This window comes from Phymastichus coffea, unplaced genomic scaffold (genome assembly GCF_024137745.1).
Source record: "Phymastichus coffea isolate CEN01 unplaced genomic scaffold, Cenicafe_Pcof_1.1 PCOF00011, whole genome shotgun sequence".
Taxonomy (NCBI): Eukaryota; Metazoa; Arthropoda; class Insecta; order Hymenoptera; family Eulophidae; genus Phymastichus; species Phymastichus coffea.
Genome location: NW_026706822.1, coordinates 6618454 through 6636073, shown reverse-complemented (window position 1 = coordinate 6636073; position 17620 = coordinate 6618454). Strand labels below are relative to the sequence as shown.

Genomic DNA, 17620 nt, shown 5'->3' with positions numbered 1-17620 from the left:
ACAATTCAAATTTTTATAACTACAAATCTTATATAATGAATTATTTAAAAACTAAAGCTATTCGAGCATTAAACAAAAACTATTAATCAAAATAGTCTTTTCTTAATTACCTGAAAACTACTTGAAACAGCCAAGTCTCGCATATTTTTAAGAGATCTGCAAGAAAATGTGCTTCCTTTAATTTAAAAGAAATCAATAAAATTGAAAAGAAGTTAATTAAAATAAAATAATTGTATTATGGATAGGATGCACATGTGCGCTGCAGCTCTACATTTTCTTGTTATTCGGGAATTTTCTAAGATGTTCACAATCTGGCTGTTCCATATAATGCGGTCGTAAACTCACTTTGATTATTATACATGGTCCACTTTCAAACATCTGAAAATTGCCAGATGCGCGAAACGAAAACTGTCGTTCACGAAAAAATGTTCTTTTGTCAGCTGCACGTGATTTATAATCTTGATTTACGAGCTGAACGTGTGGCCTGTATTTTTCTGTTCCCTTTTTATGTTGAGCCGCCGTTACAGTTAATTGAAATAAAAAAACGCAACAAATCAGGATGTACTTGAATCGTATGGTCCTCTTGTGACTGGAGAGGACTGGTGAAAAATGATTTATTAAAATTTTTCACGGCCTCAGCTGACACCAGCGGCGAAATTAGCCAATAGTTGTAGCTATAATTATTTATTAGGTGCCAGCTACCGTCCTCGCGTTAGGAGAGCGGATAGCGCTTCAGATCAGCTGGTTCTGGTCGCTGAAGAGTCGGGTGCTTCGCTGCTTCCTCCGAATGCTGGCCTCGCTGGCCACCTAGAGATTTAATGGGGGAGCGCGAAGTCCTATCCAACGTGTGAGGAAAATTACGGGCAACGGCTAGTTAATGTGTCGAAGCGTCGACGCGTTAGCCGGCTTCGTACACCCGATCGCGATAGCTACGGGGGATACGGAAAGTTGATTGAGGTTGAGTCAATGACGACAAAGAATTTGGGCGGGAATTCTTATTTATTGATAAATAATTGTCTGTTCTATATTACCCGGGTCGCCCAAGGTTGGTCATGTCGCAGGTCGAAGTGAAAAAGGGGAAAAGGAGGAAAGCACTAATGACGTCTGGTCGTCGCGACCCCAACGCAATTTGGCTTCCTTTTGTTCGGCGCAAGAAATCTATCCACGGCGGCCTACCCCGTCCGAATTCCCCTACAAGGCTCGCGGATGGCGCATCGCGACGCGATCGCGATCTGCTTTCGCGGCGATCGCGCAAAGGTCTGGCGGCACTGATTAATGCGTGGACTATTACGGTAATCGCGCGAAGGTCAGGCGACTCTCTAATAAATGCGCGAGTAATTTAGCGATTGCGCGAAGGTTAGGCGACACTCCCATTGATGCGCGAGTAATTCCGCGATCGCGCGAAGGTCATGCGGCACTCCCGACTATTCGCGGTTTGGTTAGTGATCGCGAATGATCAAGCGGCACTAGGGTCGGTCAACAGCGGTCTCGGTTACGGGTGGGCGCGAATCAGAAAGAAAAGAAAGAACACAGGAGAGTACTTACTCTTATTTTCTCGATCACCCTTTAACATACGACCGCTGCTAATGCTGCTACTACTTTGCTTCGTTCACTGCTACTGCTTCTCACTGCTACTGCTTTTCGCTGCTGCTGCTTTTCACTGCTACTGTTTTTCACTGCTGCTGCTTTTCTTTTTAGGTCACCGCGCACAACTAAGGCTCCGCTAATACTGTTATGGCTATTCGCGGCGTCGCGTCGCGTCTCGTCAATTACCTTTCCTTCTTATCGTGGGTTTTTATCTGATTGGTCGAGGTTGTTGCTAACCCGATCATCAGCGCCATCTGTTTTAATGTTCTAGCCCGCGCAATTTTACTACTGACCGGTTTTTGGCGCCTAATTTCCCTATTTGTTGGTCAGATAGGCTCGGTTTTACCCTATTTATCAGTCTACCCCTATCTTATTACTGATTGGTTGGTCAAGTCGCGCGCGTCGGTCAGTTTCACGTCGTTATTACCTATTTCTTTTCCGCACGCGCTCGTTAGCCATACCGATTTCCCCTCGCTCGCGTCCGATCGCTCTCCTATCGATTGTCTTTCTCACACTCACGCGCTCGGTTGCCCCTCTCTCGGTCTAGCTCAAGCTTGCTAACAAGTGCGTCCTAACATGGCCGCCGCTCGGCTCACGCGTTAACATCGCGTCCCATTACCGCCGTTCCTATCGCTTCCCGGGGTACGTGAGATCAATCGTATATGTGTGTGTGCATAAGTGTCCGGTTTAGTGTGTTGGAAACGGTGCGGTTCACGAGTGTGAGTGTGTTCGGGACTCCAGTAGTACTTGCTGCCGGCGTCTCGAATCAGCTGATCTCGGATACGACCTTTTTCGTTGTCTGGCTTCCTGCGGGAGTGTCGGTCCGGGTTATGAGTGCGCGAGTGGCTGTGTGCGGGCGTAAGGGTCGTGCGCGTCGATTTGGTAGATCTTGAGAAGTATTTTTTTCGCGAGGTCTCGGATATGCGCGGAGTTAGGCGGCATCAGCTGATCGGTCCGCATCCTCTTGTCGGGAGAGGATTTTGCGCGAGCTTAGTAGGTCAAGATTGACGTAATGACGCATCATCATACTCTTTTTATTATTTTTCTGAGATCAACATACTATTTGTATTTAGTAGGCGGGCGAGGGCTAGAGATCTTATAAGGTACAGTTGTAAAACTGCCTTTTATTTAGGCTAAAAGGCCGCACTCGCTTGAGAACTGTCAGATTTAAGAAAACAGTCACAAGTGTATATTTATTTCTAGCCATATGCGGCTTTCGATTTCCGTGAGATGGAAAAATACGTACAGCTGATATACAAAAAAGAATAAATTAAATAATAACTAGAAATCTTTAAATATATTTCTAACCGTTGTTACACCCGAGAAACCTCTGCTGGGGAAATCGCATCCCCTCTATGAGATACACATGATATATAAATATAGAGAACGACAGAGCGAAAGAGTGAGAGCAGGCGCTCCCTACTCGCAGACATACGTGTGTCTTTTCGCGATCGTGGAGGGCAACAAAACTGCCATTTAGGCGTTCTTGCGTGAGAAACCTTAAAAAGAGTTTTCTCATACAAGCGGTCGCTTAGTGACACCTCAGCGTCTGGAATCTGCTCTAGCTTGGGACGTAACAGTATCACGGATGACAACTCTTCCAAATTTTTAAAATTAGAATAATTTTTAACAGTGTTAATCAAGAACCAATCTTTATAAATCGTTTTATATAAATTAAAACATAATTTAACCCTTCAAAATCCTACAAAGCAATAAGTGAAGTAATATTTATTGCTGACATAGAATTTTGATTTGTAATTAGTATTACGGTACAAATAAATATATTGATAACAAAACTTACTTACATGTAATGTAAAATCTTTCGACGGAGCATACTGCAGTCTACTCTTGTAGCTTACGCCGCTAAAGATAGAGGCGCTGGAGTAAACTTATCCGATTTCACTTTCAATAAAAATATATAGATTCTATAAATTCTACGCAGGCGCATGGTCTTTTTACATGCACCTAGCATTAAATTATACAAAATAATTAATTAATTGTTTTATTGGCTCTCATCATAGTTATTTAAAAGAAAAACAATTTTAAAGTGAGAGAATTATGAGCATTTGAATAACATGTTTTCAAAATTATGAGAAAATTATTTTAGGTAAGAGAAAAATATTAATATTAACAAATCTAAGTTTGCAGCTGCATTTTTATGTTATATCTTTTGAATGAATAGAGAAGAAAAATTTATTGTGGTGACTCAAACGAGCATTAAAAATCATGTCGTTTAAGATTTTAAATGCAAAATTTACCTTCTAGGTTGACGGAATTTGTAACTGTTGACTGAAGTGTGGACCAAAAAGAAAAGATGATCTTGATCATAGATCATAGGAAATGCTCAAATAAATATCTTTTATTCTGCCAGTACGTGTAAATAAAGTGGAAAGTCTCCTATAAAATTAAAAATGTTTTCCGTAAGAAATATAAATTACATCTTATGCATTCAAAATTTATCGTTTTATTACATTAAAAATGTGATTTTATGTGAACGAATATTCGAATATTTAATTTATATATATTTCTTACAGATTTTTTAGAAATTGATAATTTATAACCATTAATGCGCTATAAAGATAATGTAGTAATTTATTTATGCATCGAGTGGTAGTAATTCTATTTGTATTAAAATGGGTTTTCAGCAACTTTATAGAGCAATCAAACATATTCTAATATTTGTTAATTTTATATTTTGGGTAAGTTATGTTTCTTCAATTAAATTATTCCTATAATCTTTTATTAATTTCATAAATTGCAAACTGTTGTTTTACAATGTAATAATAATAATGTTATGTACATATGTATATATATAATTCTTTTATGGATATAATGGTACTATCATTTCCTAGATTTTATTGTAAGCATTGTCGAAAAGTATTTTATATACAGTTTTCCAGTAACAAAAGTAATACCTGTATTTAATTTTGAAATAAACAATAACTGAAATAATTTTAGAAATTTATAATGGTACTATCACATTCTAAAGTTTGTTATGGTAATGATGCAAACGTCATAAATGTTCAGTATTTTAGCATAAAAAATTTTGATGTTAGCTTTTATACAACTGTAAATTATTTGTATAAAAATGTATTGTCAACTCAAATTAACATTGGAATTTAATTATTTTCAAAACAATAGTTCTTTTAGAATTAGAAAATAATTTCATTCTGTGCTTATATAGTTTTGTTTTATAAGATAAAATGCTCATAATCAACTTAACTAAGTGTGATATAATCAATATGATACAAATTATAACTTTATGATATAATTTATAGCTAAATTAAATTATGTGCTTAACCATTAATTATATATTTTAGAAAAACTACTTTTTCATTTTTAAAGGCTATAATCAAGTAAAATATGCCAATACAGCCTTGATCAAATAAGATTACAATATATCGCAAAGATAGTAAAATTTTCTAAACTTATCTAGACATCTATATTTATGATTTTGATAGCTGTAGCCTGATTTTTCAATAAGTTCAAAATTTAAACATCTACAAAATAACTAATTATATCTTTGAAATTTGAAGATAGTATTACAAGAATATTCTTTATTGCATTAATCAACAATAATTATTCAATCAGAATTGAAATATCATACAAATCAATCATGTTCTATTAAATGAAATTTTTTAATTTTCAAAGCTAATAGAAATAATAATCTTGATGACATATAAATAGTGTACCAATTGTTGGAACTTTTTATTTATCTAGTTATAAAAATTCTATCTATTTCTAGTTATAAAATAATCTAGTTATAAAACAAAAATATATTAGAAGACTATTTGTAGAATACAATAAGGAATAAAATTGGCATAGAATTCTCATATTGGAGAATTTGATATGAAACGTAACTGGGGTTCAACATGATAATTATGGGATAATAATACAACAAAAGTTAAAGTAAAATACACTTTATACTTTTCTAAATTTAAAACAAAAAAATGTTAGTTAAGGGGTAAGAAAAAATTATTGTAAATATCTTAGTAAGAATATATTAATGATAAGTTATACATTAATTGTGGTGGTGATGGATTCTACAGTAAGCTGTACGTGCGATTAAAGCATTTTTAATACAGCATCTTTACAAAATTTTCGTCGATCTTGAGCCAAATCAAATGTAGAGAACAAGTATTTTATTTCAGTCGGTTCAGAACAGTCAGCTGCAGGAACGATATGGAGCAATGTCTCTGTTAGCGCTCGTCATTCCTCTCCTCGCGCACCTCCCCGCATATCTATAAATCTCGAGCTTTTGTTCACATTTTTTTTTTTTTTTTTTTTTTTTTTTAATTTATTAAACGGGCATAACCCATATCAAGATACATATAAATATAATAATAAAATATATAATATAAACAAAAAGAAGTATAAATAATTAATAAAACGACAATAGTGAGAAGAAAAAAAATAAACGGAATAGCTATAAACTATATCCAAAAGTCGACAAAACAATATAATAGAAAAACAGTAAAATAAAAAATAAAAAAGTAACACAATAAAGGAAAAGAAAAAGAGAAAAACAAAATATAAAAAAGAATAATAACTAATAACTAAAAAATAATAACTAATATAAAAAAATAATAAAAGAATAATAAAACAAAATAATAATAACAAAAATTAACATGTAGATAGGGAGAAGCAGCCAAGATATAGTCCAGTAAAAATAGGCCTGAAATGTTTTTGTCACATAAGTGGATGCATTTTTGATATATGGTAAATTGAGGTCGAAAAAGACGATTCTGAAATTTGCAGAGTTCTAGGTCCAGGGGTTCTAAGAGAAAATCACGTTTGAAATTTTTTTTCGCCTGTATCTCGCGAACGGCTGAACGTACGACAAAATAACATGCACCAATCGAAAGAGCGTGAAATTTTACATCAGAAACAATGTTTAATCCGACATCGATGAGTGTAAAATGTTGAGATAAAAAATAAATAAGAAACTTTACGTGAATAAGGAGAAGGGGAAGGCTGGGGAAGGCGCGGTATAGTTTCGCTCTCCTCCGCCGCCCCTCCAAGCGTGCGCAGACAGTCGACGACACTCGGCAATCTTCGGCCTATAGCAGCCGTAGAGGGGAAACGTGCATGTACGCGCGCTTGAATTCATTTTCGATATTTGGTGGCCGGCGATGGAGCGGTGGTCGGAAACAAGTCTTATTATGATCTTTTAGGATTCTCTCTTTGCAACTAATCTAAAAAATACTCTCATCACTAGTACTTAAACGAATTAATTTAACGTAAGCCCCACCTCTTCTTAATAAACATATGTAACATCCATAACACTTAAATAACATGTGACGATAGCCGAGGTAGCTAAAGCACACCATCACTTTTTATTTTCGTGGTAGCGGGTTCGAATCCCATTGAACATACTTTTTTTAAGCATTTTTTTCTGTACATCTCTTTGATGGTATACTTATATTTTATATGTTTTAATTTTTGAAAAAAAATTACTTAAAAAGTTGTATTTCTATATTTAGCTGACTTGTACCTGAAAATTACTACAAAATTACATTTGCAATGTTTACACTTAATTATCGTATATAAAATTTTCAGTCCTTGCAATGAGATAAGCATTGTTATTTGAACATGGATAAATATTTAACATATAAATATGTATTTGAAGCTTTTTTTATCAGTTTGATCAACTTATAAAGAACAAAATGTGCATCGATATTAATCCTTTTTAATTTGAGAATAATTCATAAATAAATAATTTTGTACAAGGCTTTACATATTTTGGCTTTTTAACAATTAAAATGACGTTTCATTTCCAGCACGAGAAAAGCCAAAAGCCGGAGGCGGTGGTGGGGGGCCTCCCTCGCGCGCTTGGAAATACTGAAAGTCCGCGTTCAAATCGACGCGCTTCGCAAAAATCAGGCTTATCTCGCGAACTATTGCATCAAATTTGATCATTTTTTTTTAATTTGGGGTAGCTTCAAAATTTATTGAGATTGGTTTAGTTGTAATTACTATATTTAGTGCCAATCGTTTATTATTAACTTAATTGAATTCATACATATGAGTGTATGTATAAATTCCAATTAATTATTACTTGCTATCCGTAAATATGGATAAGGATAAATAATAATCAATATATTTTCAATTATTAATAACAATATTTTAATTTATATGCATACGTAGGCTATAGTTTACATGATTTCTTATTTTCTAATCGTGCCTAGTTCTTTTCGGCGCAGACTCATTTATTTCGTTTTCATTGCATTCTTCATTCAACATTACCCAATGAGGCGTTTTCTCGAGAACAATTTGACATTAAAAAAATTAAAAACTAGCAGACCCCCAATTTCACGTGCCTAGGCCCATCGACGTCTTATTAGCTTCAGGTTCTACGATGTCGTCCCTCGCGATAGGTCAGATCAAGTTAGGTAACGAGAAATTACAGATCACGCTCCAGAATACATCGTTCGGCTAGGTACCGGCTGGAGGTTCGATGCCCACAGAGACTCTTAGCACCGTCTCGTGTAACGCTGTGAAATTGGACCAGCTCCTGGAACGATTCATGGTCGTCGAGGATCTTGACTATCGACCTATCAAGGTTCACGACGACGTGATCTGCGAGGAACACTACGTGAAGACCACCACTGATAGTTCAGGCCGTTACACTGTCCGCTTACCTTTTCGACCGGAAACTTTCGTTATAGACTCATCTAAACATCGAGCGTTGCAGCAACTCAGGACATCGAGCGTTGCAGCGACTCAAGACGTGAGAGAGAGAGAGAGAGAGAGAGAGAGAGAGAGAGAGAGAGAGAGAGAGAGAGAGAGAGAGAGAGAGAGAGAGAGTGTTTAGCGCCAACCCTGCCTTTCAGGCCGAGTACAAAAGGGAAAATCAAGGATATCTGAATTTAGGTTACATGACACTGTGCGAGGACGACATCGAGGACGGGTATTATTTGCCCTATAATGCAGTTATAAAGGAATCGAGCGAAACGACTAAATGTAGGGTGGTGTTCGACGCGTCTGCGAAAACATCGACCGGTATTTCATTAATTTATATCCTATTGACCGGGTCCACCATTCAGGATACCCTTTTACAACAAATCTTGCGGTTTCGCACGCATTCTTTCGTCATAACCGCGGACATAGAAAAAATGTATCGGCAGGTTTGGGTCCATCCAGACGACAGAAAATTTTAGAAGATTCTGTGGTATTATGAAGTTAAGGTTCGAACTTTTCTTATCAACGTCGTAGTGTTTGGGATAAAATGTGCTCCCTTTTTAGCAATTCGAACACTATTTCAGCTAGCCATGGACGAGAGAGTGAACTTTCCCCAAGCTTCACTGCTTCTTCGTCGTGATTTTTACGTGGATGACTTTCTATCGGGTGCAGACACCTTGGAAGACATCCTCGCGATCCGCGACGAGATAATAGAACTTTTAAGCCGTGGGGGGGGGGGGTATTCGAAAATGGGCATCCAATCATCCATTTGCATTGGAGAACATCGGCAAGAAAATCTTCGATCTAGATTGTGGGATTGAAGGGAATCGCCTTAAGAATACGCTCCGAATCGTTTGGGACTCCCAACTCGACATTTTCACATACACGGCGAATTGTCAGGATCCTCAGTTCGTTTCCACAAAGAGATAACTTCTGTCACAGATAGCAAGGATTTTCGATCCTTTAGGTTTGTTAGGTCCCCTCATCTTGAGCGCTAAGACCCTAATACAAAAATGCTGGAGAGCGAATCTCATGTAGGACGAATCGCTCCCTCAAGACATCCACACCAAATGGATCGCCTTAGCTGCACAACTTCCTTAATTAGAAAAAACCGCAATACCGAGACACTTACGACGCGTAGATCCAATCTCCATCGAAATGCACGGTTTCTGCGAAGCGTCGCTATACGGATACGGTGCATGTTTATTCATTCGTTCCGTCGATTCATCAGGAAATGTCGCTGTAAGGTTAGCCTGTAGTAAATCCAAGGTTGCTTCTTTAAATCACCACACGATACCCCGTTTGGAATTAGCCGGCGCCGCCCTTTTAAAACGACTGTACATCGAATCCAATCCAAGTCTTAGCTCTATTCTCTCAATAAACGAGTGATATTCTGGACAGACTCGATGATCATTCTCTGCTGGTTGAAGAAGGCTTCTCATATGTTGCGAACATATGAGTCCAATAGGGTAGCTGACATCTAAAAACTGGACGACGAGGTCGAATGGAGACACATCCGCTCAAAGGACAATTTAGCAGATGCGCTGTCACGAGGACAGCTGCCAAAGGAACTTTTAAACAACACCCTTTGGAAATCGGGTCTTCATTGGTTGACTCTGCCTGATGACCGCTGGCCCCGGACTTCGAACACCCCTTCAAAGAACTTGCCTGGTTCAAAAGAAGGAATCGTTCTAGCTACCACTCTGTCTGGGAGCGATATTTATGCCCTTTTTTCCGATTACGGTTGCCTCGTCAGGTCGATTGCGTATATCCTTCGTTGGAAAGCGAAAGGGCCACCGATCGACAGCCTGGGGCTGGTTAGGTCGCGAAAAGGCATACGTTACTTTTCTCCTGTCGAAATAGGTTACGCGGAACGTCTCATTCTTCTTCTGATCCAACGCGAGAGTTTTAGTTTCGAAATCAAACTTTTTAAATCTACTCAGACTCAGGGTTCTAGGAATGCTAGGTGTGCGATCAGAAGTCAAACTAAGTTCGACGATCTTAATCCCTTTCTGGATGACGACGGTTTGATTAGAGTAGGTGGTCGCCTGAAAAGATCGGATCTTCTTTTTAATCAAAAACATCCGATATTGCTTGCGAGTAATATCCCGTTTCCGATCTCATAATTCGCGACGGTCACTATAAAATTCTTCATGGTGGAATTCAATCCACACTCTACGCCGTACGCAATAGATTTTGGATCCTCAATGGAAAAAATCAGATTAGACACGTCATACATTGATGCGTGCCGTGTATTCGACGAAGGCCGAAATTTTCACACACAAAAATGGCCGATTTACCTGAATTTAGGGTAGTTTCCGGGTTTGCGTTTAGTCAAATCGGAGTCGATTTTTTCGGCCCAATTCTAATTAAAGAAAAGAAAGACTGCAATCGCAGTTTCATCAAGGCTTACAGTTGTGTTTTTGTGTGTATGGCTTCAAAAGCCGTTCACATTGAGGTAGCTTCCGACTTGTCTATCGAAGGCTTCTTAGCATGTTTTCGTCGATTTATTAGTGTACGCGGCAAACCGCAAGTAGTAAAATCTGACAACGGGACAAACTTTGTACGTGCAAACAAGGAACTCCAAAAATTATACGATTTACACGCACACCAGAATTTAAAGACGCGATTCAGAACTTTGCCGCGTCTGAACGCATCGAGTGGCAATTTAATCCGCCTTTATCTCCGTACTTTGGCGGATTGTGTGAAGCCGCGGTCAAAGGCTTTAAACATCACTTAAAACGCGTTATGAAGAATCAAAGGCTCACGTATGAGCAACTCGACACCTTGCTGAAAGAAATTTCGGCCATTTTAAATTCTCGACCCTTATATGCTATTTCCGTGGACCCCAATGACTCGCTGGCGGTAACGCTAGCGCATCTTTTGATTGGACATCCATTCAATTTCTTACACGAACCCGATCTTGTTGCAGTTCCTGTCAATCGTCTAACGACGTACAAATTCATCACGAAAGCCAAGCAGGACTTTTGGAACCGATGGCACAAGGAGTATCTTCACGAATTGCAAACTCGACAGAAATGGCTGACTTCCAGTACTACGTTGACTCCTGGTTTGGTGGTCGTATCAATGGAAGAAAACCCCGCGTGCGCAAGATGGCCGCTGGGCGTGATCGTCAAGGTTCATCCTGGGAGCGATGGCATTGCGAGAGTGGCGTCCGTCAAGACTGCTTCAGGAATCTACAAGCGCAACATCACTCGTATTTGCGTACTATCCGTAGCTCAGGATGATGCGCTCCCATCAGAATTTCTGTCCCCTCCTCCCAATAAACCGTAAAGAAACGCCCAAGATGTGTGCTTGATAGTTCGCCAAAAGAGAGTCGAACTACCGGGTATTCTGGAAGAGCGACTTTAAGCCTGGTCCGAGAATGGTGGAACCCGGAAGTTCCACAGCCAGAAGCTCAAGAATCACGCCGAGAGGGTGGCTCGTGTAACGCGATATCCAGTTCGGTAACTGGATTCCTGATCATTGAGATTCTGACTTTAAAGTAGGATATTAAACCCGCTACAAGTGATGTAAATAAATCGCAGCTTGAATAACTTAATTAGTTAAGTGATTAGTTTACTAGAATTAAGTTGTTACTCGATTGTAAGTTAATACGTTTCGTTAGGCAGGTCAAGTCAATCCTAACGCTGTCTGATTATGATAAACAAACCAAATCATTTCCGAGCAGTACCTCCAAAGGAAACTGACTCCGCGATACAGTTCTTTCCTTTGCTTGAGCTAAAGATTAATTTCAATTGTTAACTAGATTAGGATAACTCTCTTCGTTGATTCGACTTTAATGTTAATGTAACTCTGCTCCATCGTTGCGAGGCGAACTGATCTCGCAGCCGTAGCCAGCAGTATGTAGCGTCGCTACATTTTTTATGCAATTACTGCGGATTCGTTTGTTAACTGCGCCTGCGCGCGCTATATTTGAATGTTGTGTGAGTGTGCGCAATGGGTGCTAGGACCCGCAATACCTAGCGCGGTGGCAGCACCGAACGGCGCTGCCTCGTCGTTATCACCGGGCACGTTGCTCTCTTCCGGCCGAGCCGGCCGTAGTCGACTACTTCGTCCCGCGTGCGGAGCTCCCTCGCGACCAGCCGTCTTCTGCAAACGGCGTGCATACTTGCACTATTCGAATTTCGTAATCGGGCCGCCCTCTGTGCATGGCGTGCATACTTGCATTAATCAAAACAAAACAGGAATCTGTAACGTAGCTGATTGCTGAGTGCGTGCGAAAGTGAGTGAGTGCTGACTTGAGTGTGCATGTGTATTTCAACGTGCGCGATCATTGTCAACGCGGCGTCATTCCCGTCTTTGTCCTATCACCTTTCCATCTACTTGTTTATTTCGTAAAGTTCTTAACTCGTACCTTTCTATCTACGAGTACTTGTTTATTTCTTCAAGTTCTTTACTTGTACCTCTCTATCTACTTGTTTATTTTATCGAATTCCTAACTTGTACAATTTCGTAAATAAAAGGGTTTTTTATGCCGTTGATCGGCTTTTTTCCTAAAATACGGAAGTTACGAGGGTGGTCCGATAAGTACTTAGCCTACAAAAGAAAAACGAAAATTTTGGAAAAGTGGCGTTTTATTTTTCCACATAGTCTCCTTTTAGTTCGATACACTTGGCCCAGCGATGCTCCAACTTCCTTAACCCGTCTGAAAAATTCCTCGAGGTCTGAAAAGTAGGCTTCCGTGGCAGTGATTACCTCTTCATTCGACTCAAATTTCTGCCCGGCGAGTGACTTTTACAAGTTTGGAAACAAAAAGAAGTCGCACGGGGCTAAATCTGGAGAATATGGTGGATGGGGCAGCAGTTCGTAGCCTAATTCGACCAATTTGGCCATGGCGGCGGCGGAGGTGTGATCCGGTGCGTTGTCATGGTGGAAGAGCACTTTTTTCTTCGCCAAATGGGGCCGTTTTTTCTGCAATTCGACGTCTCATCGGCCCAATAATTCGGCATAGTACAGCCCTGTGACCGTTTTGCCCCTCTCCAGGTAGTCCATGTAGATCACACCTTGTGAATCCCAGAAAACGGTGGCCATCACCTTTCCGGCCGGTGGGGCAGTCTTCGCCTTCTTCGGAGCACAGACTGGTAAAGTCCACTGTTTCGACTGCTCCTTGGTCTCTGGTGTATACCAGTGGATCCATGTTTCGTCGACTGTCACGAAACGACGCAGAAACTCCTTCGGATTACGCTTAAACAGCGTCAGACATTGCTCTGAAGTTGTTTCACGGTTGCGCTTGTTGTCCGGAGTGAGCAAACGCGGCACCCATCGCGCCGACAGCTTTCTCATGCCCAAAATTTCATGCAGGACATGACCCACGCGGTCTTTTGAGATGCCTACGATCTTAGCTATCTCGCGTACCTTCAATCGTCGATCTGCCAATACGAGATCGTGAATTTTTGTCACGTTATTCTCCGTGGTAGCCGTTTTCGGAGCACCTGGACGTGGCTCTTCAAAAATCGACGTGCGACCACGTTGAAACTCGTTAAACCAATTTTTGACGGTCGCCATCGAAGGAGAAGAGTCACCGTACACAGCATCCAAGCGCTTTTTGATTTCGCTGCGCGATTTCCCTTCCAACAACAAGAATCAAATCACCCACCGATACTGCTCTTTTTCCATTTTTCAAAATTCAACGGACACACTTGCTTTCACACGCTCTCAAAAATAAACTACAACTCCGATTCGGCTGAAATCTTGACAGTAACCATCGAGAAGGTTGTACTACGTGATAGAATATTTCGTTTGCGAGAGTGGCGCCATTGGGCGGTGAGGCAAAGTACTTATCGGTCCACCCTCGTAATTTATTACGAGCTTAATTCCCACAACCAGTGACGGAGAAAAGCAGCGCAATCTAGGAACCGGCGTTTGGGACGACAAGGAGACAACGCATTCCGATAAGATTTTCTCAAGATAAATCAACGAAATCAAAAATTCAAACAAGGCGCTTTGGTGTCACCCCCCAAAGTAGCCACGACAATTCAAGTGTGAATATACAAATAATTTTTGATGGTTCTTGTTTCTCTATCTGTCTCATAACTGCAGCATTTAGGATTATTATACGACGAGAGCCCATCGAACGCCTTCTGTAGAGAAGCGAATATGCCTTTCGTACCCTCCCCTTTATAAATAATTAGTAACGCGACGTTTTGGGCTATTTTATTTGCTACACGAAATATAACTAACTATTTAAATAACCTTTATGCAAAAGAATCATCTGAAATTGTTGTTGCACGAAGGCCTCAGGAAGGCTGTTCAAATACAGTAAGCAATTATGGAGCTTGTTATAAATGTTTTAGAATTTTATCTTTGAATTCGCTGCATATACATGTAAGTGTTTGCGTTGGATTATCATTTAAAAAGAAACATGCTATAAAATCACATTCAAGGGCCACAATTGGTGACTACCATGAGTTAGTATCAGCTTAAGCGGTTGAAATTATTACAAAAATAAGGAGCATTGAAACTGTTGATAAAATACGATATGATGAAGTAGTTTATTATTGGTTAAATGCAAAAGCAGCAAAGTTTGAAACAGCGAAACACCATTATAAGAAAATTTGCTCTGATTTAAGTATACTTTCCCATTTTTTACATAACATGAAAATGTTAAATGAGAATATGTGAATGTTAAGGGAATAAGTGATTGTTTTCATGAAAAATACTACAATGATTTTATTAAAGCAATACAAATTATAGGAAAGCCTGATCCAATAACAAATTTACTGGCTAGTCCAGCAACATGTAGTGATATGTTTCATCTTATAAAAAATGTAGTGGCAGTTTATAATGTTATGATAGGAAATGATAAGCAGAATAGAAGAATTGAAATGCAAGCTTTTATATATAAAGTTAAAATAATGTGGCACAGATCCATTGGAAATACCATTTCAGAAACTCAAGCTCAACGCCAAAGAAAAGTAAAAAGAGTTTTACCTGAATCAGAAGATATTACTATTCTTCGTAATTATTTATAAAAAGAACTTGACATATTATATAAAAAGTTAAATACTAATTCTTAGCATGAAGATTATGAAAATTTTAGAGATACGCTAGTAACAGATTTGCAGTTAACTAATTGTAGAATAGCTGCAGAAGTAGAAAAACTATCTTTAGATGATTTTGATACAGTGGATTTTCAGAATAATACTTATCGCATAGAGGTTTACGGTAAAAGAACGAAATCTGGACAAATTATTTTTGACAAAAAAATCTGTGAATATTTAAAATATTTAATGAGTATCAAACATAAAGCTAAAATTTTTAAAGCAAATCCATATATATTTGCTGAGAGTCACGACGTGGATAAACATAGTTTTTCTCATGTCTGAGATTGTACTTTGATGGCTAATTTCGCATCTAAATGCAGGGCAACTAAGCCTAAATCATTAAGAGGCACGCGATTTAGAATGCAAATGGTTACTGGAGCGATGAAAGATGGCATTAGTAATTAAACTCTTGAAAAAATATTCACGTATATGGGACATACTCCAAGAATTCACATTCAAAATTATAGGCAATCCCTATTTGAACGAGTTCTTCAGAATTCTAATCACATAAAAAGAACAAGAAATAGATCAGCCTGGAGATTATTCTATTGAAGCAGGAAATGAATTAGATTTTGATCAATTCAGTGAAAAGAATCTAAATGAAATTCAAAATGACTACAATGTTCCTCGTTTATCTTCATCAGATAATATGAATATGAATATAATTAAATACAATTTATTCTCACGATCAGAGTTAATTATTTAAAGCTTAATATCTGAAATACGAGGTCTGTCCGGAAAGTATCGGGCCTACGTTTATATCTTCGCGCCATAGTGTTCGAGCAACCTCTACCGGACAGAAACGTCAACAGTAAAGCCTCACGAATCTATTGGTTACTTACTGACACCTGACGGACGTATATTTCATGCGCAGCGTGTCTTTGTTTACAGTGCCTTTTTCGCGTTTGTCGGATTTTGATATTGTTCAAAATGACTGAAAAACAAGATCAACGAATATGCATCAAATTTTGCTTTTAACTCGGAAAAACGAGTTCGGAAACTATTAAAATGATGCAAAAGGCCTTCGGAAGCGAGTGTATGAGCAAAACACGAATAAAAGAGTGGTATAAACGGTTCAAGGATGGTCGCACTTCTGTCGATAGTAATTCTCGTTCCGGCCGACCTTCGACGACAAAAACCGTAGATAATATTGAGCGGGTGCGACTTGCAATCGAACAAGATCGTCGTATGACTGTGCGAGAACTAGAAAAAGACCTTGGGATACCAAAAACTATCATATCAGAAATTTTAACCAAAAATTTAGGAATGAAACGCGTGTGTGCGAAATTCATCCCAAAATTGCTCACAGCAGAGCAGAACATTCGCTTAGAAATCGCTCTGGACAATCTGGAAATGGTCAATAATGATGATAATGTGCTTAGAAAAGTTATTACAGGTGATGAATCATGGGTTTATGGTTATGATCCTGAAACAAAACAACAATCTTCACAGTGGAAGCATTCTGAATCGCCAAGACCAAAAAAATCACGTCAAAGTCGGAGCAATGTTAAGTCAATGTTGATTGTTTTCTTCGATTGTGAAGGTGTTGTACATCACAAATATGCACCAACAGGTCAGACAATCAATAATGAATACTACGTTCAAATTTTAAAACGTTTGCGTGATGCAGTAAGAAGAATACGGCCGCACTTTTGGGAAAGTGGTGACTGGCTTCTCCATCACGATAATGCGCCAGCGCATTCATTCAATCTTGTGCAACAGTTTTTGAGCAAACACAATATCGCATTGCTTCGACAACCTCCATACAGTCCCGACATAGCCCCTTGTGACTTTTGGCTGTTTCCAAAACTAAAAAAACCACTCAAAGGACACCGATTCGATGACAAAACAACGGTTGAAAACAATGCGACGAGTGTACTTATGGCTATTCCTAAAAATGAGTTCCAGTACTGTTTTGAAAAGTGAAAACATCGATGGAACCGTGTTATTCAATCAAGTGGAGATTACTTTGAAGGATGCCACCCACCAGATGATAAAGAATAACACTAGTACGAAAATATAAAGATAGGCCCGATACTTTCCGGACAGACCTCGTATATATATCTATGAAAATAACCTCGTTATATAAATTAGTGATTCATTAACTAATAATTTTTTCATTTTCAGGCCGGTCAAAGAGACAAATACCATGATACGAATCGTCAATTAAGATTTTATTGGATAAATTTCCTACAGTCTTAGACTATGATGAACCAGTACCTAGTGCGGCAGAAATCAAAAAGTTAATGAAACAAACAAATGATCTATATTTACGTGTACGGACT

The 17620-nt window shown here is 38.8% G+C and overlaps 1 protein-coding gene across 2 annotated transcripts in view; it reads left to right on the top strand.

The window, feature by feature from the left end:
• The first annotated feature begins 3545 nt into the window (after positions 1-3545).
• LOC131672106 (CD9 antigen-like) overlaps positions 3546-17620 on the top strand; it is a 290984-nt gene continuing 276909 nt past the window's right edge. The window contains exons 1-3 of one of the 2 annotated variants that reach the window (XM_058949077.1): positions 3546-3694; positions 3853-4007; positions 4122-4286. In XM_058949077.1, the coding sequence (XP_058805060.1) occupies positions 4221-4286 (66 nt within the window). In that variant the 5' untranslated portion in view covers positions 3546-3694; positions 3853-4007; positions 4122-4220. Of the gene's footprint in view, positions 3695-3728; positions 3789-3852; positions 4008-4121; positions 4287-17620 lie in introns of those variants that run through there. The other variant, XM_058949086.1, reaches the window with a different exon arrangement.